The sequence below is a fragment of the Chiroxiphia lanceolata genome, chromosome 19 (assembly GCF_009829145.1).
Source record: "Chiroxiphia lanceolata isolate bChiLan1 chromosome 19, bChiLan1.pri, whole genome shotgun sequence".
NCBI classification, from domain to species: domain Eukaryota; kingdom Metazoa; phylum Chordata; class Aves; order Passeriformes; family Pipridae; genus Chiroxiphia; species Chiroxiphia lanceolata.
In genome coordinates, this window is record NC_045655.1 from 5,327,928 (window position 1) to 5,355,076 (window position 27,149).

General features: G+C 48.4%; 1 protein-coding gene across 12 annotated transcripts; it reads left to right on the forward strand.

The window, feature by feature from the left end:
- The first annotated feature begins 2,914 nt into the window (after window positions 1-2,914).
- EXOC7 (exocyst complex component 7) lies at window positions 2,915-23,570 on the forward strand. 12 transcript variants are annotated; one of them, XM_032706590.1, is made up of 22 exons: window positions 2,915-3,096; window positions 3,998-4,063; window positions 5,133-5,317; window positions 5,976-6,081; window positions 6,617-6,839; window positions 7,756-7,923; window positions 8,951-8,962; window positions 13,652-13,744; window positions 14,703-14,771; window positions 16,042-16,187; window positions 16,406-16,558; window positions 17,194-17,292; window positions 17,903-17,965; window positions 18,288-18,354; window positions 19,636-19,674; window positions 20,725-20,790; window positions 21,067-21,187; window positions 21,591-21,686; window positions 21,978-22,041; window positions 22,575-22,616; window positions 22,771-22,904; window positions 23,316-23,570. In XM_032706590.1, the coding sequence occupies exons 1-22, from the start codon at window positions 3,037-3,039 to the stop codon at window positions 23,416-23,418; spliced, it is 2,175 nt and encodes a 724-aa protein (XP_032562481.1). In that variant the 5' UTR covers window positions 2,915-3,036; the 3' UTR covers window positions 23,419-23,570. The 12 variants fall into 12 exon arrangements, with proteins under 12 accessions (XP_032562481.1, XP_032562483.1, XP_032562485.1 ...); XM_032706599.1 differs by lacking the exon at window positions 2,915-3,096 and adding an exon at window positions 3,166-3,281; XM_032706592.1 differs by lacking the exon at window positions 19,636-19,674.
- The last annotated feature ends 3,579 nt before the right edge of the window (window positions 23,571-27,149 follow it).

A 27,149-nucleotide genomic window follows, 5' to 3' on the forward strand; every position in this document is an offset into this window, starting at 1 on the left:
AGAGAGCAGCGACTGTCACGTCCCTGGAGTGCCACTTCCTCATGCCTGTGGTGGTGGAAAACTCCTGTTGCTGAACAACGGGGCCATGATGTTGTTTGAACCCCGTGGTCTCCACACCCCAAAGGTTGGGCTCTGATCTGATCCTCTGTTTTGGGGTTCAGAGCATTTGGATCTGTTTTGCTTGGCAAATGCTGTAAAAGGGACTCGTAAGATCTTTTATTAGCACGCCCACACCCAAATGAGCATTGCAGAGATGCAATCCTTATTCATCCATGTTGTCTAGGTTTTCCACCTTCTCTGCCCGTGCTGAGACTGAAAAATCCCTTCTCCAGGGGAGAAAAAGAGGCTTTTTTCCCCTCTTCTGCCTCATGGAGTGGGAAGCAAGAGGTGACTCAGCATTCCTCCACGGTCACTGCTGTGTCACAGCATCAGTCTTTGATCCCGGGCAGCAGCTTTGGCGCCGGGAATGGATCCTGGCGGGCGTGCGGGGACCCCGCGGTCCGCGGGGCGGGAAGAGTGGCGCGGCCAGGGCAGCTCCGGCGGGAAGGAGACCGGGATTGTCTTGGAGCTGCCGCTCCGCCAGCTGCACCCGCTGCTGGGAAAACAGCCAGATATGAGCTGGAGGGAATTACAGCCCGGAGATCTTTGCGCCCTTTTGCACCTTATTTTAACACACGTTCAAACTGCAGCGTTTCTACCCTTTGTTTTTCATTTTTAACCGAAGTAACTTTGACTCTTTACGTTTGACCAAAAGCCTTTTTTTTTTTTTCCTGCTGCTTCCTCTTGGATGTGGTGTTACACCTCACGTTTGCAGAGTCCAGCAGTTTTTATATGATGTATTTTCTGTACATTTATTCACCCTTTACGACCCTACACAGCAGCTGGGATATAAGGTGGTTGCCTCTATCCCACTCACCCTCTTTGCTCTGAGGGGTCTGCCACTCCATGAGGGGTGAGGGAGCTTTTTTTCTGGCTTTTCAACAGGAAAACAGCATTACTGGGGGGGAGCAGGCACAACTGTTCCCCAGAGTCAGTGAGGGGAGGTTTTCTTCTGGCTCTGGCTGCCCTTTGAATGAGGGGTGAGTGCTGGCAGAAAGAGCATGGAATGCTGTAAGGAAAGAGATGGCTCTGCTGTACAGGGAGAAAAAACAATTCCCAATCACACCAGCCCAGTGGGGGGCTGAGCCTGGACAGGGATCTTCTCTCTTATACTCTCAAGAACCCCTTTATCAGGTGTCCCCACAAAACATAACCAGGCAATATCACACAGAGAAAACACGTCTCCCCTCACAGAGCCAGAGCCTGGGCACACCTGTGGACAGGGTGGATTATGAAATCCATTGAAGCTGTTGAACAAAAGAGCTCCTTTGGGTTGTTTCAGCTTCTTTCCAGAACCTGGTGTGGTTTGACAAGGGGAAGACAGATGGGAACATGCCGGTCCCTCTGCGTGGCAGGAGCCTTTCCTTGGAGCAGCACAAGAAGGTGGGAGGCTGGGACTGCAGGTACTGGGAGAGCCAGCTCCCTGCTCCAGGCTGGATGTGGTTTAGGAGGATGCAGAGCCTGCAGTGTGTGTGATACACCTGTCCATATTGCCCACCTGTGCTGCAGGAGGGAACAGGTGGCAGCTTCCCTGTGGGATAACATATCTCCCTAGAAACTGAATGCAGGACAGGGCTGGGTGAACCTGCACTCCTGCAAAATGCCTATGATTCCGTAATTCATATTCAGATTTCTATAATATCATTTCCCTGGGCTCAAACCCCTGCAATCTCCTTCCACATCTGTTGTGCACAAAAATCAGACTCGTTACCTGGTGTGCAGCAAGCCAGTAATTGCATACTGAGACATTGTTTATTTATTTCAAAGTTGCACAAGTCTGGGTGCTCGGTGGAATTCCACAAATTAAACACACCAACTATCAATTTACTATTTATTTTACTATTTATATGTATGAGCAAACAAAGGAATTAGTGTTCATTAGCTACAAGTTACATAGTTCTCTCATTAATTAGCATCCTATCTTCTATTGATTAATGATTCTCTCACTTCTCATGCTAATTAGTCCACATGCTCAGTCTTTCTCTTTTTTAGAGTTGGTGGCCATGGGTTGCTGGTCAAGATCTCCCTCTGCCAGAATTAACTTTTATTGAGTTGGAGCTGATTCAGCTGCTGAGTTGGCTTTATTAGATTCTTCCTTGTCTTGGGGATTCTGCCAAATGTCCTTGAGGCCCTTAAATTCTGCATTTTTTGTGTCCACTATCACCAGTACATCTTTATTCCCAAATTTTGTTAACCTCCCTGTAGGTCTGAGATTATTGAAGCATGTCAAGCCCTAAACCCTAACAAGGCAATTCTACCAACAAATAGTCTGTTTTTCTAACACCTGACCATCACTTAGAGCTTGTGAGCTGCTCTCTGTTTCACTGATTAAGTCCCCCTTCTTGGTGATTAGGCTTGAAAGTACACAAAGATCAAACATCAAAGAACATCCTGTCTTAAGAAAATTTTACGCAACAGTGCCACGCTCAGGACGAGAGGACATAGTCTTAAACTGCGCCAGGGGAGGTTTGGATTGGACACGAGGAGGAATTTCTTCACATAAAGGCTGATTAGACATTGGAATGGGCTGCACAGGGCGGTGGTGGGGTCACTGTCCCTGGAGGTGTTTAAGGACAGACTGGACACAGCCCGAAGCGCCATGGTCTGTATGACGAGGCGGCGTTGGGTCACACGTTTCACTCGATGTTCTCAGATCAATTTCCAACCCAACTAAGTCTGTGATTGTTTAACCCACCTCGCCACTCCCAAGATGGCGGCGCAGCCCTCCCGCCACTCCCAACATGGCCGCTGGCAAAGCAGCGCGCATGCGCCTTACCCACTTCTGCTACAGCCCGGCCCCTCCTCAAGCGACGCCACTCTCAAGATGGCGGTGGGGCTGCCGGCGCATGCGCAGCGTGCCTCGCCGCGCCCATCATGGCGGCGGGGCGGTGACGGGCCGGGCGCGGTGGCACCCAGCGGCCGAGCGGCCCCGGCGCGATGATTCCGAGCGAGGAGGTGTCGGCCCGCCGGAGGGAGATCGAGGACAAGCTCAAGCAGGTGGGGCTGAGCTCGGGACCCGCTGGAGGCTCTGCCGGGGCTGCGGTCAGGGCCCAGGCCCGCATCCCCGTGGCGTTGCCGGGGAGACGGGGCTGGGCCTGGAGGTCCCCACTGGGCCTGGGGGCGACCCGGGACCCCCAAGGGCCTCGTCACCCTGCTCCCGTTCTTTGAGACCTGGTTTTTAGGTGCAGGGGGTATCTCTGGCCCCCTCTTCGGTCCCGGGGGCATCTGCGGGCTCTCTCTTCAGATGTAGCCTGGGAGACCAGCCCTTGGTGACTTAAAACCCACCCTTGCAGACTGCTTTTCCACCCCTATATCTGGGCTTGGGTGACTTAAAATCAACCCTTACTAGCTGCTGTTCTCCCTCTATCTCTGGGCTTTGGTGACTTAAAACCAGGCCTTGCTGGCTTCTGTTCCACCTCTATATCTGGGTTTAGGTGACATAAAAACAGCCCTTGCAGGCTGCTATTCTCTCCATATATTGGGGCTTTAATGACTTAAAGCCAGCCTTTAAGTTGGCTGGCTTTGGTTGCTGCTTTGCTTTGGCCACTTGAGTTCTCTGCCCCGTGTAGGGTTTTTGGAAGGTGCCAGTGCAACACCCGTGTTGTGCTGTGGCAGGGAAGTGTGTGGTCTGGAAGGTGTTAATTTTATATTGTGCTCGTGATATTGAAGGGAAACAAATAATCCATAAAAACCTCACTCATTACATGATGTGTCCCCACTGGGGTCACTTGCTCTGATTTCTGCTAAGAGGTGGCTTGTTAAAATGTGTCCTCAGCATTAGACCAAACATGGTTTGCTGCAGTGTTTGCCAGGACTTGTAAAAACCTATGTGTAATGTTTAGTGACTTAAAAGCTTAGTGTTCAGGATTGAAGACTGTTTTTTTCGTCCTACTGACAGGAAGAAGAAACTCTGTCCTTTATCAAAGAGAGCCTTGAGAAGAGTGACCAGCTCACCAAGAACATGGTAAGGAGGTCCTAATGTTGGGGCTGGATTTACTTTTCTTAATTTCTTAGGTTTGTTAGTTTTCAAGGTTGTCATTGTGCCCATCTGAGGGATGTGGAATAATGAACCACTTCCTCTGAATTTGTACTTTCTGCTCCAGTGGCTGGGCAAAGGGGGAACCTGATGAATGCCTCCATCCTGAGCTCTGCTGGTCTGAGGAGGGCTCAGGTGAGCTGTTGGCCTCACCTCAACCACAGTCAGTCCCCTCTCTTGGGAAGAGGTATTAATAGACCTCAGATTAGTTTGTGCAACAGCATCGTGTTGTTGCTTCATAAATTCAGGTTTTGTTTGGAGTTTTATTTTGGGAGTTGTCTGTGCAAAGGTAGGGAGTAATTATTGTTCTGTAATTGCTCATAAGCCCTCAGCTTATATACTGTGTCCAGTTTTGGGCTCAGGGCTTTAAGAAAGACATAGAGGCAGCACCAGAGAAGTGTAGAAAACATAACATAGGAGGGAATCTTTTAGGAATTACATTTTGGCCTAGAAAAGATGACACTGAGGTACTCTTTTATGAGCTTACTATGACTTTCCACCTTTCAGAAGCAATATCACAGTCCTCTTCTAAAACCAAATGTCTGTGATGGAAAAGTAGGTTCTCACTATATTGATCCTGAACCTTCGTGTTGTGCAGCTCAGTTTTGGGTCTCAGTGGTGTGGAGTAGAGTGGCTGCTGGTTTGTGCTTTTTTTTGCTCTTTTTGCATGGGGCACCTCCAAGCAATTCCTGTGGATTTATTTTCCCCTGTCAAATAAAATTTTGCTTGTCCTTAGTACTATGTTGGAACATTATCTTCGCTCTTTACAAACATTTAATTCAGGACTGGCCCATCTCTGTGTGTCAGGTGATCTGTTTTGTGACTGTTAACAGAAATCAGGATGTAGAGGGGTGGAAACAGCTGCTAAGGAGCCATGGAAAACTGGTAGCAGAGCCCAAAAAGTGAAGCTGGGCCCTGAAGGTCCCTGACCTTCTCTAACTCGTACCCCACTGCATGGATCTGTAGGAAAGATGTTGGTTTCTCTCTTGGTGTGCAGGTTTCTATCCTGTCCTCCTTTGAAAGTCGGTTGATGAAGTTGGAGAACTCGATTATCCCAGTCCACAAACAGACAGAGAACCTGCAGCGCCTGCAGGAGAATGTGGAGAAGACCCTGTCCTGCTTGGATCACGTCATCAGTTACTACCATGTGGCCAAAGACACGGAGAAGATCATAAAGGAAGGGTGAGTTGAGCCAGCTGGATCTTGCTGGGGAGTTTCATCCTATTGGATTTTTGGGATAGAGGTAGGGGAGCTGACTCCACACACTCATCCTCATGTGCTTGGTACCCTTCCCACACTCCTTCCCCACCCTCAGTCCACACTGACTTGACCTTCCTCCATCCCCATAGGATAAAGACAGCTCAGACTGTGCACTGGTGTCCCTTCCAGGATGTGCAGACATGCTGCCACGTGAATCTCATGAGCACTGGTGGCTTGTCTGTTTTCCTCTGCCCTTTTCCCAAAGGTTCTTCCTGCCCACCAGTGTTGTCATTGCATCCAGGATGAACCAGAGCTGTTCTGGAGCCTGCTCTGTGGCTCTTCTCTGGGGTGGGATTTGCAGTTTCCTTTGCCTTCCCATCAGGGCCTGTCTGAGAGAGGAGGGCAAGGCTGAGAGTTATGTGCTGTCCATCAGCAGTCCTTCTGCACTTGCTGCATGGATTGGGTACTCTGCTGAGGCATTGAGTGGAGGCAAAAGGGAATTCCATGATCTCCTCCTAGGTGAAGAAAAGGAAATTGAAACTTTCCTTGTTATATTTTTATCCTAAGTTTGGTCTGGTACTTGTTATCCTCTTTGTTTGCTTTGTGGGGCACTGCTTTTTACTTTTGGTTTTATTTTTAGCCCCACTGGGAGGTTGGAGGAATACTTGAATTGCATGGACAAAATCCAGAAGGCAGTGGAATACTTCCAGGACAACAATCCGGACAGCCCGGAGCTGAACCGTGTGGTAGGTTGTGGGTCTGGGACCTGGCATGGGTGGGAGAGGGACAGACACAGCTCTGCTGCTCGTCCTCTTGCTGTGAGGGGCTGTGGGTTTGCTGCCTGGTGAAGGTGGTGTCTGGGCACAGCTGAAGGAACCATCGCTTTGGCTCCTGTTTAAGCCTGTCCTCAGCAGCATTTCTGCTCCTGGTGTTTTGCTCTCTGTGCACTGTGCCAGGAGGAATTCTGGAAGCAGATCTTACACCTGTGGAGGAGTTGATTGAACCTCCTCCTGAGTAGCTCTTGTCAGTCCTTCAACTGCTTGAGCAGAATGGGTGATCTGTTTAAATCCCACTTGAAGGCTGAGTGACTCCCAAACATTTTTTTTATTTAATTCCCTTTAAGTATCTCTCAGATACAGGTGTGGTTGGAGTTTGAAGCATGAAGCACTTGGCAGTGGTTAGAAATGCTGCAGAAAGTATGTTCTTATGCAGAAATATTCGAGTGATTGCTTACAGAAGTGAATGATTGATCAGAGCTTCTGTCCTGCTGTTTTGTGCCAGAAATCCCTCTTTGAGAGGGGCAAGGAATCCCTGGAGTCCGAGTTCCGCAGCTTGATGACACGGCACACCAAGCCAGTGCCACCCATCCTCATCCTGGACCTGATCAGCGGGGATGATGAAATGGAGACACAGGAGGAGATGTCCCTGGAGCACCTCCCGGAGAGTGTCCTCCACGACATCATCCGCATTTCTGGCTGGCTGGTGGAGAATGGCAGGAATCAAGGTTGGTGGTGCTGTACAGGTGCTCCCTTGCAGCTCTATCTCTTACCACTACTTCCCACGTGTGGTTGAGACCAAAAGGGGGATGTTGAGGGTTGTGTGTGTAGCCCTGCACAGCTGGGCTTGTACATCACACCCCTTCAGCCATGAAGCCTCTGCTGTGGCCACTAGTCCATGAGTCACTGCTGTGGGCACCTGGCGGCACTGGCAGGACTAGTGACTGCCTTAGTGGCACCTTTTAGGTGAGCAGTTCAGTCTTTCCATCACCTCAAGATCTTGCTGGTTTTAGTGTTTGTAGTGAGACTGAAGTGATGGTTTGTCAGTTGAATTTTTCAGAATGAGCTGTGTAAATAAAGCACAAATTATCTCAATGTATATTCTGTCGTGAAGCAGAAATCCATTGCACTTGCATTTGTAATGCCTTCTACTGGAGCTGCAGCTATCCAGTGCTCAGATTTTATAAATGTGCAAGATACTGGTCATTTATCCCATTTGGGAAATATTTGTGGGCATAACTTTTCATATGTGATGTGACCAAGGGCAGGGGGAGAACAGCACGGACTTCCTTCAGTCTGTATCTGTCTCTTCTTTCCTGTTCTGCAGCAAGGTCTGACTAGAGTCTTATACTCCTTTATTGACTTTTCCTTTGGGAGTGAATCACTGTGGACCTGTATGTGAAAGTATAGGTTTCCTGCAACATGTAGCTCGTAGAAAACCCCCCACCTCAGTGATTTACTCCTGAGTGGGGATTACTGTGCCTACCAAGTACGATGAACATCCTTAAAAGCTTCTTAAGAATTTTTCCATGATCAAAGGCAACTCCAGCACACAGAGCATATTTTGTTGGTCACTTTGTATTCTGCTTTCAACTGAGGAGCACCTCATTAAATTATAATCTTGTTTCTGCCTTGTCTCCTTAGATTTCATGACTGTTTACTTCCAAATCCGCTCTGTCCAGCTCGACCGCTCCATCAAGGGGCTGAAAGACCATTTCCGTAAGAACAGCTCTTCCTCTGGGGTGCCCTATTCCCCTGCCATCCAGAACAAAAGGAAGGACACCCCCACCAAAAAGCCAATCAAGAGACCAGGTGAGTCCCTGAAGAGGGATCACTGTACTGGGCATTGAACACACACCTGCAGGCCCTCTCACTGCTGAGGAAGCCTCTGTGTCTAAAAATGTGCTCTTGGGACAGGAGCAGGGCTGAGATTTTGGAGATAAACACCTCTTCTCTGCCCTGGATTCAGCACTGGAATTACAGGCACTTTCTGTCTGTCAGTCAAGCCATCAGGTTTGTTCTCTGGGCGCTGTAAAGGGAGGAGAGGGACCCTGTGTAGAGGGAGAGGAAAGGACTTGAGAAAGGAGATGAGTAAAAAGAGACCCTACAGGGCTGTAAAAGGATTTGATCTGAGAACACCTTTCTCAGCGTTGGAATGTGGAATGTAGTCTGTGTCACAGCACACAGAAAGCTCATATCTGATAAAATACATCACTTTAATCATTAGCTATTATTAAATTATTATTGTGCTAGGTAAGTAAGGAGTCAGGAGTTGAGATGGGGCCTTGGTAGGTGCCTGCAAAAGTGAGATCCAGTGTTGTCTGAATTTGGAAGGGCTCTTAAAGCTCTTGCCTCAGCCTGTCTTTGGAAGAGCTATGGATGTGGCTGATGAGTTATTCCTCCTCTCCTCATAATGAGGTTTTGCTGTGTTTTCTGCAGCTGGTGAGGTTGGTCACTCTGGTGTAGAGGAGTGCAGAGCTGGAATTCCCATCTCTGGAATGTGCCATCTAGTGGGAGCATGGCCAGGAGAGCCAGCAAAAGCCAGCACATATCTCCCACAGCAACACAGGGATATTGTCCCTCTGTGTCCCAGCACCCTGTTGTCTCATCTGTAAGAGTAATCAAGTCAGAAAAGTCCACATTTCTGTGAGTTTACCTGGCCAGTACTCTCCTTCCCTACTGTTTTTTCCTGTGTTGTCCAAATACTCTTAGTGGGTTCAGGAAAACAGTAAGAAATGTGGGTAGGGAGTGGGAATGGATGGGATGGGGAAAGGGAGGAAGAAGAAATACCCATTTTAATTGTGTTGTGTTTATTTTTATAATCCTGCTGTGAATGCAGTCCTCATCCCAGGTAATGTGTGTCTATGTGTGTGTGTGCTGGCCCTGGTGCTCACTCTCTTCAGCTCTGTGTGTGGAGAGGCTTTGCTGGGCCTCTTCTTGCTAAAGCAGAGGGTGTGCCTGTGATATTCGAGGAGGGAGGGCTGCCTGGGGAAGGCTGTGGCATCCAGACATCACCCCTCTGGTCTTTTAAAAATCAATCTGTGCCATTGCTGCTGTGCCCTGGAGCTGTTCCTGAAAGCTGATCTGTGAACTGCAGCCCAACTGTGAATTTCAGTGAATTTTCCCCTGTCAGCAGAGAACCCTCTGATAAGGGGTTCAGAGACACTGAGCCACTTAAAAGGTGCCAGTAGGGATCTATAGTTGAGCCGTGGGGATCTCAGGTTGCAGATGCTTCAGATTTGGTCCACAATTCTCAGTTATCCCCTGATTCTGAAAAGATGTGCTGTGTTTTGATTGCAATGCATTCAGTGTGGTCAGCAAACATTTCTGAGCAGCCTGACAAATGGTAACATCTCCCCTGTGCTCTAGGTAAAGAGTCAGGAATGGATTAGTTGGTTTTTTTTTTCATGGACAGATTAAAAAAAAGAATCACTAGAATCTTTTTAATGAGTCTCAGATCTTGGATGATCACATAGAGAGTACAGAAAGGAGCCCACATGTTGGAGGGCCACAGGTGTTTGTTCCCTACAAGGACTTCTCCAAAGTGGATGCATCTGGGCATCCAGAGTTACTTGTCGTGGTGAATGTCTCACTGTAAATTTGCCAGAAGATTTTCATGTCTTTTTCCCAGTTTAATTGGATTTTCTGAGATGGGCCAGGTAGAAGGCACAGAGCATGGCCTGAATGCACTTACAGAGGTGATGGTGTGTGAAGGAAAGAGCACTTCAAATGATCCATTGGGTTATTGTTAATCTCAAGAAAAAATAGTGGCTAATTTGTCTCCAGTCTTCCGTGAACAAGGACAGAGAACCAGACTGTAGCTCTTGAAGGACAGTGGTGGATACACCTCATACACCAGCCATCTCTTATGGCTACTGAATTGTACTTAAGTGAAGTTAAAAATGGAGAAAAAAGTCGTCTTTGACCAGAGATTCACCTTTTTTTTCTGCAGTTCCATCAGCTTTCAAGGACAGCTCTTGAGGTAGAGGTCTCACACCCCCTTCACACTGGCACTGGCTCTCTTCAGAGCAATATTACCTGGTGTTGTTTGAGTCCCCTGGGTTTAGTCTTTGTTCAGTTATGGACAAAGACAGTTTTTTTCTATTACTTTATTTCAGTAAGTAAAGTTCTGCCAGTTTGGATTTCAGACAAGGGGGTTTTCTCACAGTTCCAACAAGTGAGTTGATTTCCTTTGTCCTTAAATAAGAATATCCCAGTGCACACCCCAATGCACACTTTAACCTATTGCAAGGGGTAAATAACAAACTAAATCTGATGTGCTATAGCTTTTTTTACCCACAAAACAAAGCACAAGAGAGGCTAAAGCTGAAAGGAAGGTGAGGTATTAGGTAACAAGGCAGAGACCCTCCTAGGTACTGTGTTGAATTCTAGAGAACATGCTCCATATCCACATGTGGTTTCAGAGGGTCTTCATCTCTCTGTTCCTGTTTTATCTGTTGGTGTCCCTGTGCTGTCTCCTGTTGGTACAACGTGCAGTTTAAAATCTGACTACTGGAGATGCTTCTAAAGCAGAGTTTTCTCCCCTTAGATGTGACTTGTCAAGTCAAGTTGAACAGATGAAGCAATTCGTGGGCTTTTTCTGGTTTTAGTTTGCTGTTTGAAATGTCAAGCAGTCTGTCTCAGAGGGCAGGTGTGTTCAGATTCCGAAATCATCCTGCTGCAAACGTATGCACATAAAATACAGATTCTTTGTGATGCCTGTGGACCCTGTCCTCTCTTGTTGGCTTGAGAGCAGCAGGTAGCTCAGCAGCTCTGCATTTTTGAGAAGGATGGGGCCATTTGACCTCGTTGCCTACAAGCAAAAGGCAGAGAGAGCTTTATCTGGTTTCATACAGATTCCTGCAGCTGGTGCTTAAGTAAAGAGGATGTTCCCTGCTGCTTGGATGGAACACTGCCTAATGGAAGGGAGAAACAGGACAACACGTAGGAAAACTGTGCTTCGTGTATGCCCAGAAGCCACTTTATTTAACAACTAGGCCACAGAAACAAAAGTTTCAGGTTTGTTTTGTTGTGGTTTTTTTTTGTTTTTGTTTTGTTTGTTTGTTTGTTTTGTTTTGTTTTGTTTTACTTTTATGGCTCTTTACAAGCTGTAGGGGAGCCCTTTTCCAGTTTCCTGAATGCTCCAGTTTACCTAGTTACCTCTTTGGCTTAGTAGTGAGGTGCTACTTGAAGGCAGGCTGAGTGACAATAAAGAGCCCATTCCTGCTTCCCATACTGATCACTGCCTAGATTGAATGTGATGTTTTCATTAGTAGCTGCAACAGAGTCCCCTTTGGTTAGGGAGCTGCCTAATAGGGGAAAACAATCTTGGAACAAAAGCATTTGGCTTCCACTAGAATCCATTAAAACCTAATTACAATGCTAAGTCAGAGGGATCCAGCAGCACTGAAGTGATGCCCATGGACACCCAACACTCGGTGTGTGTCAGTAAACACAGGTAATTGTGTTTCTGCAAACAAAATGCAGCATAATTTCATCCCCTGAAATTGAGAAAAAGAGGGGGAAAAAAAGAAAAAGAAACCATCAGGGGTGGGCTGTGGAGACATCGCCTGCATACCTGTGCAGTGAGACCCTGCTGACAGCAGCAGCAGTTGTACTGTCTGCTTGGTTTTCACACCAATTTACCCTCTCTTTTTATTCCTTTTTATTTTTCCCCTCCCCCTGGATGCTTGAAAGTGGGAAAGATGAAAGAACTGGTAGAAAAACAGTACCCAGGTTGAGCTGCTCTGCATCAGCTGGGCCATGGGAACAGCAGTAAGGAAGAACTTAGTGCATCTCTCCACAGCTTGCCACAGCCCTCCTTGCTTGGAGGAGCTTACTGAGCCCAAGTTTTTAAGGTTTCTGAAAGTAGCTAAGAATGAAGTGGAAATGTGGGGTGTGAAGAGCACTGGGAAACTTGGAAGAAGAGGCACAGCTGCTCATTTGATCATATGGCAGAAGCTTAGGAGCAAATGCATCAGCCAGCAAGGGTGTAAGTCTGCCCACCTCCCAGGTGTGGGTCTGGAGGGGAGAAGTTTCCCGCTAGAAGAATGTGTTTTATGGATATGACTTTTTTTTCTTTACTAAGTGGTTGAGAACACTCTGAACTGGTAGAAGAAAAATGTTGCCTGTGAAAATTTATGCCTTAGGAACCATGCTCTGTTATTTAGTAAGTGCACCAGTTTAAGGCAGTAATTTAATGGGAACTGCTCTCTCTTGTTCTCCCCCACTAGAGATGCACTGTCAGGGGAACCTGAAGTTTCCTTTCCCCTGCCATATATCCCTTTATGGGATGAAGCTGTCCTGCATCCCAGAATGCTGTTCTGCAGCTGTGTGTACTTGTGCTTCCCCTCAGCATTTGGGCAGCCAACACTCATTTCCAGGGACTGATGGGAGTAGGGATTTTCTGCATGTTTGAAGTATTTATTACTTTGTAGCGGAAGAATGATTCTTAATTTTGGCAGCCTCATTTTTACTTTTTGGCTTCTTCATTTACTCAGCCTGGTTCTGTTTCATTTGGGTCTCCTATGGAAGCTCCTTCTGCCTTCCCAAAACTTCCAGTTCCCTGTTGTGCAGGCAACAGCAAAGCTCTGCTGTGAGAGGGTGTCCGTGTGCTTGTGGTAATTGTAGCTTGTTGCATGACGACTAACCTTTTAATGTGGAAACACTGCCTAGTCTTCAGTTGTCACATTAATGCTTTGTTTTGTGCTTTCTAGCTGTATATCCAGCATTGCCTTTTGTTCAGTTCTGTCTGGTTTTTGTGTGCGTTAAGTATAAATCTTTTAACCTAGTGTTATTTTTTTTCCATGGTTTTAATTGATTTGCGGTTCTTTAGAAGAGAAGTGCCTTGGGGATTAGGGTGGCTTAATGCGAGTTAGACATGGGTGGGCAGCATCCATTATTCTGTGATTCCTGGGATGGGAATTGCTGCTGCAATTGCTCCCTAGAGCCCAGAGGTTGTCACCCTTTTATTGCTTCCTGTACCATTCCTTGACTTGGCTGTGGGGCTCCTGATGGGTCTTTATTGATTATGCTCAGAAAATACCCCTTGGAAAGGCACCTCTTACCAAGTGGCTGTGGTTTTGGCTCCGAGGAGCAGGCAGTGTGTTGCCAGACAGGAATTGTCCATATGCAAAGCCCTGCTTCCACAGCTGAGGAGAAGCAACAGACCTTGTATGCTTGGATGCAGAGTACCAACTTAAATAGACCCATTAAGAGGGAAGGGAGCTTCACTGCTTCCCTTCTGTGACAGTGTTTCTCACCTGCCTCTCCAAACTGATTCGAGCACTCCCTGGTTCTGTAACCTGGCTGGAATTTATGCCTCCAGCCTGAAAGCAGGGAAACAGTCTGGAAATGCCATTGTATCTGCACACTTGAACATGATTTTGGGGTTCACATTCCTGTACTGAGCATGCTCATTGGTGCCCAGCGTCCTCTTGCTGGGCCCAGGTGATGCTGGTGGAGGGCTGGTGTTCTGGGTTTGTTTTCTTTCACTCATTTTCCAGGTCTTCTTGTCTCTTCTCTCTGGTTCTGGTGACAGGCACGATCCGTAAGGCTCAGAACCTTCTGAAACAGTACTCTCAGCATGGTCTAGATGGGAAAAAGGGGGCCTCTAACCTCATTCCTATGGAAGGTAATCACAGCTCTAGCTACATCACCCTTGACTTTCTCTGTGTATCAGTCTTGCTTTTCCAGGTGGGGCTTCCATTAGTCCAGTGCTTAGTGGACAGCATTGGTTAGGTACAGCTATCCTTGGGGAAACAAGGAGATGCTGGAGAGCCAAATTGTTTTTCTGAATTTAGTGTCCGAATTTCAAGGTGTCTGTAAACATGAGTAGAGGTGGAGAGGGGTGTTACTTTAACATTGACCCACCACAGCCACCTGGGTAATGGAAGCTCTGCTCTGCTGACATCTGCTTGTGGTGTTCCTGTTCTCTTTTCTTTTTGCCTGGACTTCAAGACATTCAGTTTCCTAGTGACCTTTCCAAACCTGATGCTGAAGTGTTGGACCACAGCCAGTGTATTGTTCCTGTACACCTCCCTAAATGGCCATCTTCCACGTTCTGACCTCCTCTGCTCATAGAATTTGTGCCAGATAAGGGAGAAGAGGTCATTTGCTTCAAAGCATCCATAAGAAATTCCTGCCTCCTGCTATGTAAGCATCCAAAGCAGTTCTCTTCAGCACCTATGCTGTAGTCTCCTAAATCCCAGATGGTGACTAGCATCACTCATTTGGGGGAAAATTCTCATGCTGAGCAGGGTTTTGAGTTTGGATTTGTAATGGTTGTGGGTACAAATTGGACTTGGTGCCTGCAATCCCCTTCAGAACTCAGGCAGGAGGTTCAAGGGACTCTGTGGCCCAACAAACGACTTAACTCGCACTTCTCATCAGGTTTCAAAGGGTTGCTGCTGCGCTATAGCCCAACAAAGGGATTTGGTCAGGAAGCATTCCTGGGACTGTGTAGGGAAAATGGTGTCCATCAGGTCCAATAAGCCAGCCTTGAAGCAGCATCCAGCCCAGTGTGAGCATCCATGCTGTAACCACCCTGGATAAATTGCGCCTTCTGTTTGTGCCGGCTGACATCTCACTAGGTCATGAGCATGATTTACGAGTTAAACACCTTTGCGATACCCTGAGCGACAAGCACGGGCCGGCTGCGGGTAAGTACCGTGTTGTCACTCCGTAATGAGCTGGCTAACATCCATCCCTTCTTCCCAGCATGCTGCACTGGTATTCTGTAGCCAGTGGCTGTTCGTCTCCGTGGGCAGTCCTGAAGCATGGGCCTCCTCTGGCTAAGAAGCTCTGGCTCTTCTCAGTAGAGTTCACTCCCACTAATCACACACCCCCCAAGCCCTCAGACAGGGAGCCCCAACTTTGTCCAACCAGAGACTGACTGAGGCCATGCTGAGGGGCACTTTGGTGGCTCCTGGCCTGTTTGGTGGTGGAGCAAAGTGAACAGGAAAGAGATCACGTGCAGCGTTACAGTATAGTGGGCCATAGCACTGTAGGCAGTCTGTAAAAGCACACCACCTTTTTCTGCTGACCAGAACTTTTAAAATATCAACCTGAGGGACCTGTCAGCGTAGGGAAGAATTGGTTCTTTCTCCATCAAAAGTTGCTGTGAGGAGAGAAGCAGCAGCCCATAGCTTAGAGAAGGCCTCTCTGTGTCATCTTACTGTCTTGCAGGATAGTGTCTGTCTGTGTCTGTCCTGCAGACACATCCAGCAGGGGTTGGCATGAGTTAGTGCCAGCCTTTGTATCACACTGGCACAAAGATCCATGTAGGATCTTTGATGGATCTTTTTCCAAGACACTTGTAGTCTAGGACTCATTTGTATGCAGCATTGTGTGGCAGATAACTCACCTATCTGTGCTGATATTCCTGCTTCATAGGATGTAAATGTTCATCTGCCTGGTTTTTATCTTCCTTTTCTGCCTGTGGGAAGAGGCTGCCTTCCAGGACAGCCCTTATTTCCCAGAAACGTTGATGCAAAATGGCAGTTCTTCATCTGCATGATGGATGGAGATAAGGAATTCTAAAAATACAAGCAGAGATGTTGAATAATTCACCTCAGACCTTCCTGAGTTTAGTACTCTGTGTTCAAGCCCTTGATTAAATTTAGTCTGTATCCCAGAAGAGCTCCAAACTTCCCTTCTGCCATGAGGCTGGAAAGAGCTGGTGTCCTGATGCGTGTTTCCTGAACTGCAGATGACTTTTCCTGCTTCCTGCAGGATATGCAGAGCTTCCCATGCACAAACCCAGGGCAGGTGCGGTGAGAGGACGGCTCTTGTTCTCACACACCGATGGGTGCAAAGCCAGAGCCTACTTTTCCAGAAGAGCCTTGTGTAAACCAAAGCCTTGGAGTGAGCAGAGCTTCTGGAAGCTCAGTGTGGATTTTGTTCCCTCTGAAATCCCTCTTGCCCTTGCAGGGAGGGACGACGTGTTCGACATCGAGATCGACGCCTACATCCACTGTGTCAGTGCCTTTGTCAAACTGGCCCAGAGCGAGTACCAGCTCCTGACAGAAATTGTCCCAGAGCACCACCAGAAGAAGACCTTTGATTCTCTCATCCAGGTCAGTTGAGCCTCTCTGTTTTGCTTCTCTTGTAGGGGATGCTGGGGTTGTCCTCCAGGACCTGTTCAGGGAATGGGGTCAGGGAACACATGCTCAGAGTTCTTCACTGGTATCATAAATGACCCATCAGCCAAATGGGCATCTGTAACATGTGTCCTCCTTGTGCTGCCTGGGCAAAAGTTGTGCTGCTTCCTCCTGAGTCTGTGGCTTTGTTGCAGGAGTCATTAGATAACTTGATCATGGAGGGGGATAACATTGTCTCAGCTGCCCGGAAAGCCATCATCCGACACGACTACTCAGCTGTGCTCACAATCTTCCCCATCCTGAAGCATCTTAAGCAGATGAAGCCAGAATTTGACCAGGTTTTGCAGGTAAGTGTGGTGAGATTGGAAAGGCTCCTGTGGCTTGGGTTGTCTGGAGAACTTTTTGAAATGGATTATCCCAGTGGCTTTTAGCAAAGCCATGCTGCTTCTGTCCTCCAGCATGGACTGGAAGTGACACAAATGCACCTTGCTTCTTTCTGTGGTGGTGAACCAGCAACTCAGCATCTCTCAGCAGCAGTTCAGGTTCTGACCCCATGATGGACCACCTACATCATTCTCCTGTTTTCGTGGCCTCTGAGATGTTTCAACTCTGATACTATTGAGCTGCTCTGAGGGAAGCCTGCTTGGACCATGCTACAAGGTTCCCTAGGTGTCAGTCATGGCACCCAGGTTTAGCAAGGCTCCTTTCCATCTGCTTCCAGCTGTGATGCACCAATCTCCTGTATCAGATAATGTGTAAGACAAAACATGAGAGGTAGCAAGTCCTAATTACTGTTAGGGTCACAACATCTTCCCTTTCTGCCTGGCAGGATTTCATGTGTTGTTGATGGTGCTGTAAATATTCTTCTGGCATATGGAAAAGTGAGAATGAGATGCTGGGATGGGGGATGAGGGAGGGTAGGTGCTGGTTGGAAGTTCAGATACTGTTTGTTTTCCTTCACTGATCTGTGGAACCATTCCAGGGAACTGCAGCAGGTACTAAGAACAAACTGCCAGGGCTGATCACTTCCATGGAGACCACTGGTGCAAAGGCACTGGAAGAGTTTGCAGACAACATTAAGGTAGGATTCTCCTCAGTGTTGTCTCTGGCAGGCTTGGAAGAGAGGTTTTCTGAGCAGAACCCCTAGTTTAGCTTTCATCTTTCCATGAGACTATGCAGATTCTGACTAAAGCAGGAACCTGTTGAATCACTGTGGATATTCAAATACCAAATGCTTGGTGCTGGTTTCAACTACAGGAGGCCTCTGCCTAAGACCCTTAACAGGCATACTATAAATAATATGACATAAGCTTCCAGGCCTCTGCAGGTATCAGTATCAATCTCAGAATTTAATCCTATTTAAAAAAGAAAGGAAAACTGCTGCCTTGAAAAGTTTTGGAGGACTCATGTTAAGCTGTCCCTGTGTAAGGTGGGCTTGGGGAATGCACTGCTGGGCAGGTGAGCTGAAGGTGTGATGGTCACATGCTGAACAAACCCCTGTGGTTCTGAGCTGCTGGTGTGTGGGAGCTGTGGTTTCTGAGCACCAGGAGATGGCACTGCAAGAGCCAGGTCTGCGGGTGTTGAGAGAGGCTGGATAAACAAGCCTTCAGCTCACTTGTAGCAGCAGTTGTGTTGTAGGTGTCTTCACTTTTTTTACATGCTCATCATATGTCTCTCTCTTCCCTTCCTAGAATGATCCAGACAAGGAATATAACATGCCAAAAGATGGGACAGTTCACGAACTCACCAGCAATGTAAGTAATGATGATTTGAACCATCCTTTGTGAAAAATGGCTTCTGAAGAGGGTTTAAAAAGAGCAGTAGGGAAACTTCTCAAGTTAAGCTGTTGTGGTATTAACAATTAAATAATTACCTGGCTTCCATGGCAAGATGAGCTGGTGACCCTGGCTCAGCCATGGGTGACTGTGTTAGAAAACTCACCATCTCAAAGAAGTGTAGTGATTTGTTTCTTGGAGGTTTTAAGTGTGGAGGAGCAAGCGGTCCTTCATGATTCTTCATAGCAAAGCATAGGAGATGCAATGTCGGTTGCTCCTAACTTCCCTTCCTTGCTTCCAGGCCATCCTTTTCCTACAGCAATTATTGGATTTCCAGGAGACAGCAGGTGCCATGCTGGCATCACAAGGTACATACATGCATGGGGCTTGGCTGGGCATGCAGTTCCTTCCTCAAATTACCTGGATGTCTTCCTTAAAATAATCAAACTTCAACATGCACTGTGAGCTTGTTCTCCTCCTGTCCTTCACCCTGTGGTTTGTCTTGTCCTCCAGTCTGCCATGACCACATAGTTGGTTATCTGGAGAACTCCAAGGGATGCAGAGTTTCTTTGCTGGCCTTCCACACTTGCTCCTCAGCTCAGAATACAACAGCAGCAGCAAGAATCTCCTTAGCATCCAGCCATGGGCAAACTGGGTCTCCTGAGCTCTTTGTGTGCCATGTGCCCTATCAGAGAGACAAGCTTTAGCTCTGCTCTCCAGGATGCTGAAGAGACTCATTCCAGGAATAAATGCCTAGATCAGAAGCCAAGAGCTGCTGCCTTGTGTAGCAGGATGCTGCTGTGTATCAGCTGGAGTGTGATTTTGGTTCTGTGCAGAGCAGCAGCTCTCAGCTCTCCAGTGAGCTCTTGACCTTGGCAGAGCTCCTGCTTTCAGGTATCTTGGAATAGAGCAGGCTGGAGAGGAGGAGGAATGGAGATTCAGGGGGCCCTGGGCCCTGAGAAGGCACAGGCTGGAGAGGGTTAGGGAGCCCCTTTGAAGCAGAGATATAGGGAAGCTTAGAGCTGCCTCCAGACTGTTATCTGCAAATTCGTCCTTGGAAATTTCTGCCACTTCTAAATTAACTCAATGTCTCTGTTTCTTGCCACATCTCCTCTAGCCACTGCCTTGTGTCCTTTCCACCTGCAAGCTCAATGTGCTCAGATCCTCCTGGGCCTTGGCTCTCTCTCCTTGGCCAAAGAAGTGGTCTTAGTTTTTTCTTGGAAAAATCAAATGTATCCCCATGTAGTCCCCAGCGCTGTTGTTTGGAAGTCTTGACGTATTGTTGTGCAGTGGGGATCTGTCTTAGGAGCTGATTGAAAAGGTAGCATAGGCTTGAGGTAGCTTTGCCTTGAAAGAGGGTTTGAACAGATTTGGAATGAGGTATCCTGCTAAATACAACCAGTAACAAAGCAAACAATGTCTCTAGCAGGGGAAGGAGGATGGACTCTGCCTTTCCTCTGTGATCTCCACTCCATTTGAGGCCTTGGAAGGACTCCTGCCTGCTCTCCTGTGTGCCTTTCTGTGGCTGCTCTGTGTTAATATCTGCTTTGTTCTCAAAGGGATGGTGGTCTCTAACCTGTCTTTTTGCACTTTGCATTTCTTTTCTCTCCTCCCTCCCCTTTTCTCTCTGCTCTGCCTAATCTTTGTAGTTCTTGGGGACACATACAATATTCCTTTAGATCCCAGAGGTAAGCAGACTTACCCACACGTACCTGTTCGTATTGCCTCGGACTCTGGTGATGTATGTTAATTCTTTATCCTCCAGCAGTGGTAAATAAATTAACACGTTATTGAAGAGGGGGAAAAGGGGAGGGTAGGTAATCCTTGCCAGAGGGCCGGAGAGAATAGGGAGGGCTTTGTCAGCAGCAGACAATGAGGGATGCCACATGAGCTGAAACAGGCTCAAGACACTCTCATGGCACTGAATCTCTTTGGCACAGGTAGCACATTGGCCCAGCTGGGATCGTGCTTTATCCCATGCGCACTCGGCTCCGTATTGTCCAGCTCCCAGCAACAGGAGCCTCGAGGCCTTTCCCATGGGGTGCTTGTGAACTCGGACCACCCGAGTTAGGCCCGACTGCCAAACTCTCTGGTGGGGGCAGGAGGAGGTGGCCACCCCACGTGTCCCCTGGGCCCCATGCCCACAAGCCCTTGAGGGCAGAAAGCCATCCCTTATGCACAGGCAGAGGAGCATGTGCCAACCCGGAGTCACTGCTTGTAAGGGCAAGCTCCCATGCTGGCACAGTCCCCCTCAGAGCCAGGCAGGTCCTGTCAGCAACCATGGGGATGGCTGAAGCTTTCCAGAGCCCTTCTGCTTGTTTCAATTACTATTATGTGCTTGTTGTTAACAGCTGCAGCTTATTTGTTCTCTGATTGCCGATTTCTAGTGCTTACAGACCCTTTTCAGGTGGTGGGGGAATGATGGGGTGGATGAGTTTCTTGACTTTATTTCTGATCAGAAGAGTGTCCTCTGAGCACTAGAAGAAAAGGAGAGATTGGTGGAGTGCTCTGCACTTGATGCAGATACAAGGACTGAGGGGTGCAGAGCTCTCCCACCCTCACCGTGGATGAGCTGTTGACAGTCAGCTCTGAAACAGGAGCTAATTTCGCTGTTGATGGGAGCTCTGCACTAATTCCATAGCAACAGAGATGAGGCTTGTTTGAATAGAGGCAGAGTGGCCACACATACCCCCCCTTCTCAGGGCATGTTAACTGGCCTAAAACTCTTCTCTTTTCAGAGACCAGCTCCTCAGCCAGTAGCTACAGCTCAGAGTTCAGCAGGCGGCTGCTCAGCACCTACATCTGTGAGTACCCTGCTCACCTTCCCCCTCCTGCCCCGTGGACTCTCCTTCACTTGGCTCCTTTGCCAGGTGCAATGAAGGCAATAGTTTGCAGAGAGGTTTTGGTGACTTGCTGAAGAAAGATCTGTGTAAGGATTGTTAAGTACACATGATTGTACCCTTTGTACAGGCAGTTGGGGCTGTGCTGTTCACTTTGCTGTGGGCCCACAGCTTGGTTTGTTTTGTCAGTAATGAGAAGTTCCAGTGCAAAACCTTTTCTCTGTTTTTCCCTTCTTAAAGGCAAAGTGCTGGGCAACTTGCAGCTTAACCTTCTTAGTAAATCCAAGGTTTATGAAGACCCAGCTTTGAGTGCCATTTTTCTGCACAACAACTACAACTACATTCTGAAATCTCTGGAGAAGTAAGTGGGTGTGTCTGGGTAAATCTCCCTCAAGTCCAGGTCTTGGTTTTGGAGCAGAGCTTTGTATTAAGAGCATTCACTTGCCAGCCTGTTTCAGATCTGCTTTATCTTCTGTTCTTGAAACTGCCTTTTTGAAAGTTTTGCAGTATTGTAAACATCACATTACACGAGAGTGGGAGATGGAAGCATTTGAGACACTTTAGGCTGTAGAGAATCCTTTGATCTTTGGAGGACTGAGGACACTGGAAAGTGACTTTGAGTCACTTCTTTTGCACATTTCAAGGACCCTTTTATTGTGAAGGGCAAAGAAGGACTTGGTGGTGAGGGCTGAAATTCTGCCACGCTGAGGGCAGCCCGGAGAGCAGCTGGCTCAGGTGTTTCCTCAGGATTTCTGCTCTTCCAGGTCCGAGCTGATCCAGTTGGTGGCCGTGACACAGAAAACAGCCGAGAGGTCTTACCGGGAGCTCATCGAGCAGCAGATCCAGACATACCAGCGCAGGTCAGGTGACATCCTCTGCTTTTACCTTGGTTTGGTTGGTTTGGGAGCTCCTTGGCAGCCAGTGCTGCTGGAGCAGTGGGAGAGATTAGCCTAAACCAGAAACTTGTCTAAAACCAAAGCCACTTATTCTAGTTCTCAAGCAATTAATCTAATTTGGGAAGAGGTCACTGTGGAAAGTTTTGGAGTGTGTGTTGTCTGAGTTGGCCTTTGGGTCATGGGTGAAGGCACAGAAGCTCTGGTGAGGTATGAGTAACTCCTCTTTGCCTCTTTCCCATCTCATTTCACATGCAGCTGGTTGAAGGTAACAGATTACATTTTGGAGAGAAACCTGCCTGTCTTTCAGCCAGGAGTGAAGGTGAGAGGATGGGCAAGAATGGACTTGAGATGACAGAAATTGCTAGAAACATCTTCTCTTTTGTCATATTAAAAAGTTCTCAGAAACCTTCTTTATATCTCATGCCAGTATCGCTCTGCAGAGTGAAAGCTGTGGCTGGCACAAGATGGAGAGCAGCAGTGCCTTCTGATCTCCCCTGCCCCAGATTCATCCAAGTCTTTTAATCTCTGCCTCCATTCTTATATCTTCACATGCTTCTATTTTGGATTTGCAAAACCCTGAGACCTTCCCTTGGAAAGGGCTGAAAGCATAAAGTCTATTTTTATGTCTGTTCTGGATGAAAATTACTCTTGTTAAAACTACTTCAGCTGAAAGCCACTTGCTGATTGTAGAGTGTGCTGCTCTCTGCAGCTCTCTCCTCGCTACTTTAGGAGAGGGAATCCAAACCAAGTAGGTTGCATATTACTTAGGTTGGATGGGGAATTGTGGGTGAGCACTGATGTTGGATATTTATTCCTGGAGATGAAATAAAATCATTTCCCTCCTTGTTGCAGCTCAAGGACAAGGAGAGGCAGATGATAAAGGAGCGCTTTAAGGTAAGGAGGTATTGGATGATTTAAGAAGATCCCCTGGTTGGTTGGGACAGACAGATCTGCCTGAGGAGGAGAACTGTTGGTGATCAGCAGCAGAGGGAAAGAGCATCAGGTTTGGTGTGGAGATGAGATGCTCACCAAGTTTTACTTTGAACAGGGTTTTAATGATGGGCTGGAGGAGCTGTGTAAGATCCAGAAGGCCTGGGCAATTCCAGACATGGAGCAACGGGACAAAATCCGCCGGGCACAGAAAACCATTGTGAAAGAGACCTATGGTGCCTTCTTGAACAGGTGAGGCCTCCTGTGACACTGTCCTCTCTTCTGTGGATTTACAGAGGTTTTTGAGGCCCAGTGTAGCCTGAGCTGAGTCACTTCCTTGCTGTCCTGTCTCAGCTTCTCTACCTTGCACACTCAAACATGCCCAAGCTGATCTCTACCAGTTGCAGACACATGCTGTCACCCCGATTCTTCAGTCAGGGTGAGCAGAGGTGTTCTAGTGAATACAAAGCTCTGAGCCCCCCTGGCCTGCTCATGTAAAACTTGTGAGACCAGTGGTAACCAGGTCACTTGCTCTGTACAGGATACCCTGTCAGATTCAGGTGGTATGTGTTGGAGTGGAGCTAATTTGTGACAGAGGAGAGGCCAGTGGGTCTCTTTGCTGCATTACAGTCATTTGTCACCTGGGGTTGTCTTCCTTTGCAGATATGGCAACGTGCCCTTCACCAAGAACCCTGAGAAGTACATCAAATACCAGGTTGACCAGGTGGGGGAGATGATCGAGAAGCTGTTTGACACATCAGCATAAATTTCCAGCTGTCGTGAACTCTCCAGCTGCCAAGTACAAGCCAGTGCTCTCTCAGCAACCCTTGGGACTCCCTTCCCTTTTCCCCTGCCCCATTGTGGTGGGCAGGGTGTTATACTTGTATTTATCAGATTTATAAACCTGTGGAAACACTCCTTCCTGGCTGTCTTTGCTCCGGATCCACGGGATAAGGCAAAGTCTGCCATGTGGGCTCTTACATTTGGGCATCTTCTCACCTGGGTTTGTGTTAATGCCTTGATGTGCAGCAGACATGGAGAGTGTGTTTAAAAAAAAAAAAAAAAGAAAGAAAAACACACAAAAACCTTCCTAACCTTATGGATACAGCCCTTCTGTTTGAGGCAGGAAGCTGTGAGCTCCACATGGTGCCACATGCTTCCCTGATGGGTTTTTGGAATCTCAGTTCTGTAGGATCCCAAAGGATTTTCACATTGTTACTCTTGACTGTTATTTAGTTCAGTGATGGGCTGCGATGCCAGTTCTGGGGTGTGGTGGTGTCTGGCCGTGGTGGTGCAGGCTAGTCATGCACCAGGGTGTTTTACCCAAAATTTGGCAAGCTGCCCCTGTATCAGTGCTCAGTCCTTCATGAGGCAGTGGCAGGTGGGGTGAAGGCAGTCTGGAGTCATGACAGAGCAGTGGGAAATGAGAGGGAGCTCTGTGGTGGCCTGGCTGAGTGCTGCCCCTCGACCTGAGGCAGAGCATGTGCAGAAGTGTACATGCAGATTTCTGCTCAGCATCTTCCTCCCATCCCTCTTTTTCCTTTGTCTCCTGTCTTCTTAAATCTGATGCATCTCTTCCCTGCAAGCATCCAAGCCTGTTCCCTCTGTTCAGCCCATGGGCATCATGTGTGAAGCAAGTGCTCTCCCACATGCCTTGGAGCAATCCTGGCAGGCTTTGATACAGGAACTGGACTCTGACAGCTTTGCACCAAAGCCTTTCAGAGGAACACCTCTTTTGTATCTGTGGTCTCTGGCCAGGCACCTCCTGCTCCCACCTCCCTCTCTCCTGCTGCTGCTCCACTGTTTGTCTGTAACACTTGAAATACAGGGTTTCCATAGAGTGAGGAGCACTCACAATAGCTGCTGCTTTGTAATTTGGAGCAAATCCATTATTCACCTGAGCTGTGTTTGCTGGAGTATTTGCTGGTGTCTGATTAGCCCAGCAGTGGCAGAGCTGTTGGATGTTAGTGCAGGTTCTGCTGTGGCCGACCCAGCCTCTTGCCTCGGCTGCTGCCTCCTCAGACAGATGTTTTTCAGGGAGCTCCTGGCTTTTCTAAACCCCTGACCTCCTCTTCCTCCTCAGCCTGGTCTGAAACACTACAAACACTACCTGGTGTAACAAATGCCTGAAAACCAGCAGATTGGACAGGCTTGTCCAGCCCAGAGCTGGACCATGGTGTGAGTTCCAGCTTTGATCACCCTCCCCACCTGGCTGTTCCTATGTGTCTGACTGTGCAGGCTCACAGTGCCAACCCCAGAGCCCTCCCTGCAGGGACCTTCCCTCCTGCTTTCAGATCTCAAATGTCTGAGGACACCTGAGACCTCAGCACTCACTGTTTTTCACCTCTGCCAGCTCCAAGAGCCTCCAAAGGCCAGCTGGCGCCAGACAGTGTTGGAAAGCATAAGCAAAGTGCTGCTGGCTTGTGTTGTGTGCAGTGTCCAGCTTGCTGGATACACACCCTGACATTCACCAGAAGGACCTGGATTCCATCTTTCTGGATGTGTTTCTGCCACTGCAGCAGTCTGATATGAGTTTCTTTCTCCAGGAGAGTGTGTGGAATTCAGGCTGAGCTGTAAAATATGTTTTATTGCCCCTGATCCCAGGGCAAGGCAATTCACCCGGAACGGTCGCAGGCAAAGCCAGGGGAGGGAAGAGGGAGCTTTGCCTGCAGCATTTCTGGAGCACCTGAGCTTTAGTGTGCAGGAGCTGGAATCCTCGCTATGCTGATGCTCTTGTGCCAACCAGAGCCTGTGGAAAATGCATGAAATCCTTTAGGGTTTGGGACAAGGCCACATCCTGTTCTCCAGAGACTCTGGGAATGCCTCTGCATGACCCATGCCAAAAGAGGCATTTCTGGGTTTTGCTGTCAGCCTGTTCCCCCAGGAAAGCTGTACAGACCAGGGCTGGTGGGGAGATGCAGTCAGAGATGGGATGCAAAATGTCCTGCTCCCTTCTGGGCTCTCCATTACCAGCACCAGTAGCTGGTTGGGTTGTTTTCTACCCCAGGGATGCCCTAGCTGCATCTGGAGTAAGGAATGGAGGTAAGAGGCAGCTGGGGACTGAGAGCTGAGCTTGCTGGTGGCTGTGCAGGCTGTGCAGTGACGAGGAGCCGAAGGAGGTAGCAGGTGGGAATCAAGACCCTCGTTTTCCCTGAGTTAAAGGGAAAACTGAGCCATCCAGACCCTGTTTCTTAAATCCAGCCTCCCACTCACCCTTGGCTCTAACCGTTCCCTCAGCACCTGCTTCTCCACTGTGCAGGGAATGAACATGGGGAGCTGGACAGGCTCTCAGCCTTGCTGAGCAGCCCCTGCAGCAGCCAGACCTGCTTTGGGAGCAGCAGCACGGTTCAGGCTGAGCCACCCCTCCCTTGGGGTGGGAGCGGGAGGAGCTGCTGGCCCCCTCCAGGCTGACTTTGTCCAACACTGCACAGTGCAGGGAACGGCTCCATGTGCTCCTTGGCTTTTTATGGTAAGGAATGTGTTTGCAACATGTTAATTAAGAGTGATCATGGCAGCCAGCACAGCCTGGCCTTCTCACACTTTAGCCCTTCACATCCTCTCTAAGAGCTGACTGCAGAGCCTCAAGTGATGTTCAGACTGTGGGAAGGGGCCACAGATGGGGCTGAACCCCCTCTGCCTCCCTCTCTGCTTTCTCCAAGGCTCCTGCAAGGTTTAGTGCTCTCCCCTCACCTCCCATTCAGCCAGACACAGACTGTCTGATTTCCAAGGTTTTGGGGCCAGAGCCCCATTTCTCCGTTGTTTATTTTTGTAGCTCCACAGAGGCCCATGCTGGGGCTGTGCCAGGATCTGGGTGTCTCCTACCTGCTGCCTCCTAATACTGGGGAGCAAATTTGGCAGAGTAAGTGTTTGAAAACAGAACAAAGCCACAAACCAAAACAACTTCTTTAACTCCAGTGATAAATCCATGTGCTGCAAAGTTCACATTAACTGAGGTTTCAGCTAAGTGTCCCTCATGTCCCTGTGCACTCTTGGACTTGAGAGCTGACTTTAGCCTATTTATTTTCCACTCCCTATTGAATATGCTTTTATTAAATTTTAACTGGAACAGGGGGACTTGCACTGATCTTAATTTAAGACAAGACCTCCCAAGGGAACAGACCAGGAGCCTGCTTCCCTCGGCTGGGAGGGTGCTGAGTAGCAGCAGGTCACGATACTCTTGTCTTTTCCTGATGTGTTCCATTATTTGTGGGGGAAAGTCACTTCCCAACATGGTTTTGTGTGGCAGAAAAACCTTTTGGTGCCTTGGGAGTTGAGTTAGAGGTGTCCTGGGATGTGCCTTCAAAGTGGTCATGGGTGGCTGGGCAGCTCTAGAACAGTTAGCAGGGTAGGGCAGGTCTCAGCTGTGGGCTTGGAGGGCTCTTGGAAAGGCTGGGGTGGGAAGGAGGGGAGCAGGGTCAGTGTCTGCTCTGGGATGCTCTGCTTTCATGAGCAGACAGGGGACAGCCATGCCAGCACAGGGACCCATGTCTTTGGGCA

Coding starts and splice junctions, on each gene's coding strand:
- EXOC7 (XM_032706590.1), top strand. CDS start 3,037: ATGATTCCGAGCGAGGAGGTGTCGGCCCGCCGGAGGGAGATCGAGGAC. Junction 16,559..17,193: donor AATTTGACCAGGTTTTGCAG/GTAAGTGTGGTG, acceptor GAACCATTCCAG/GGAACTGCAGCAGGTACTAA. Junction 19,675..20,724: donor TATTCCTTTAGATCCCAGAG/GTAAGCAGACTT, acceptor TTCTCTTTTCAG/AGACCAGCTCCTCAGCCAGT.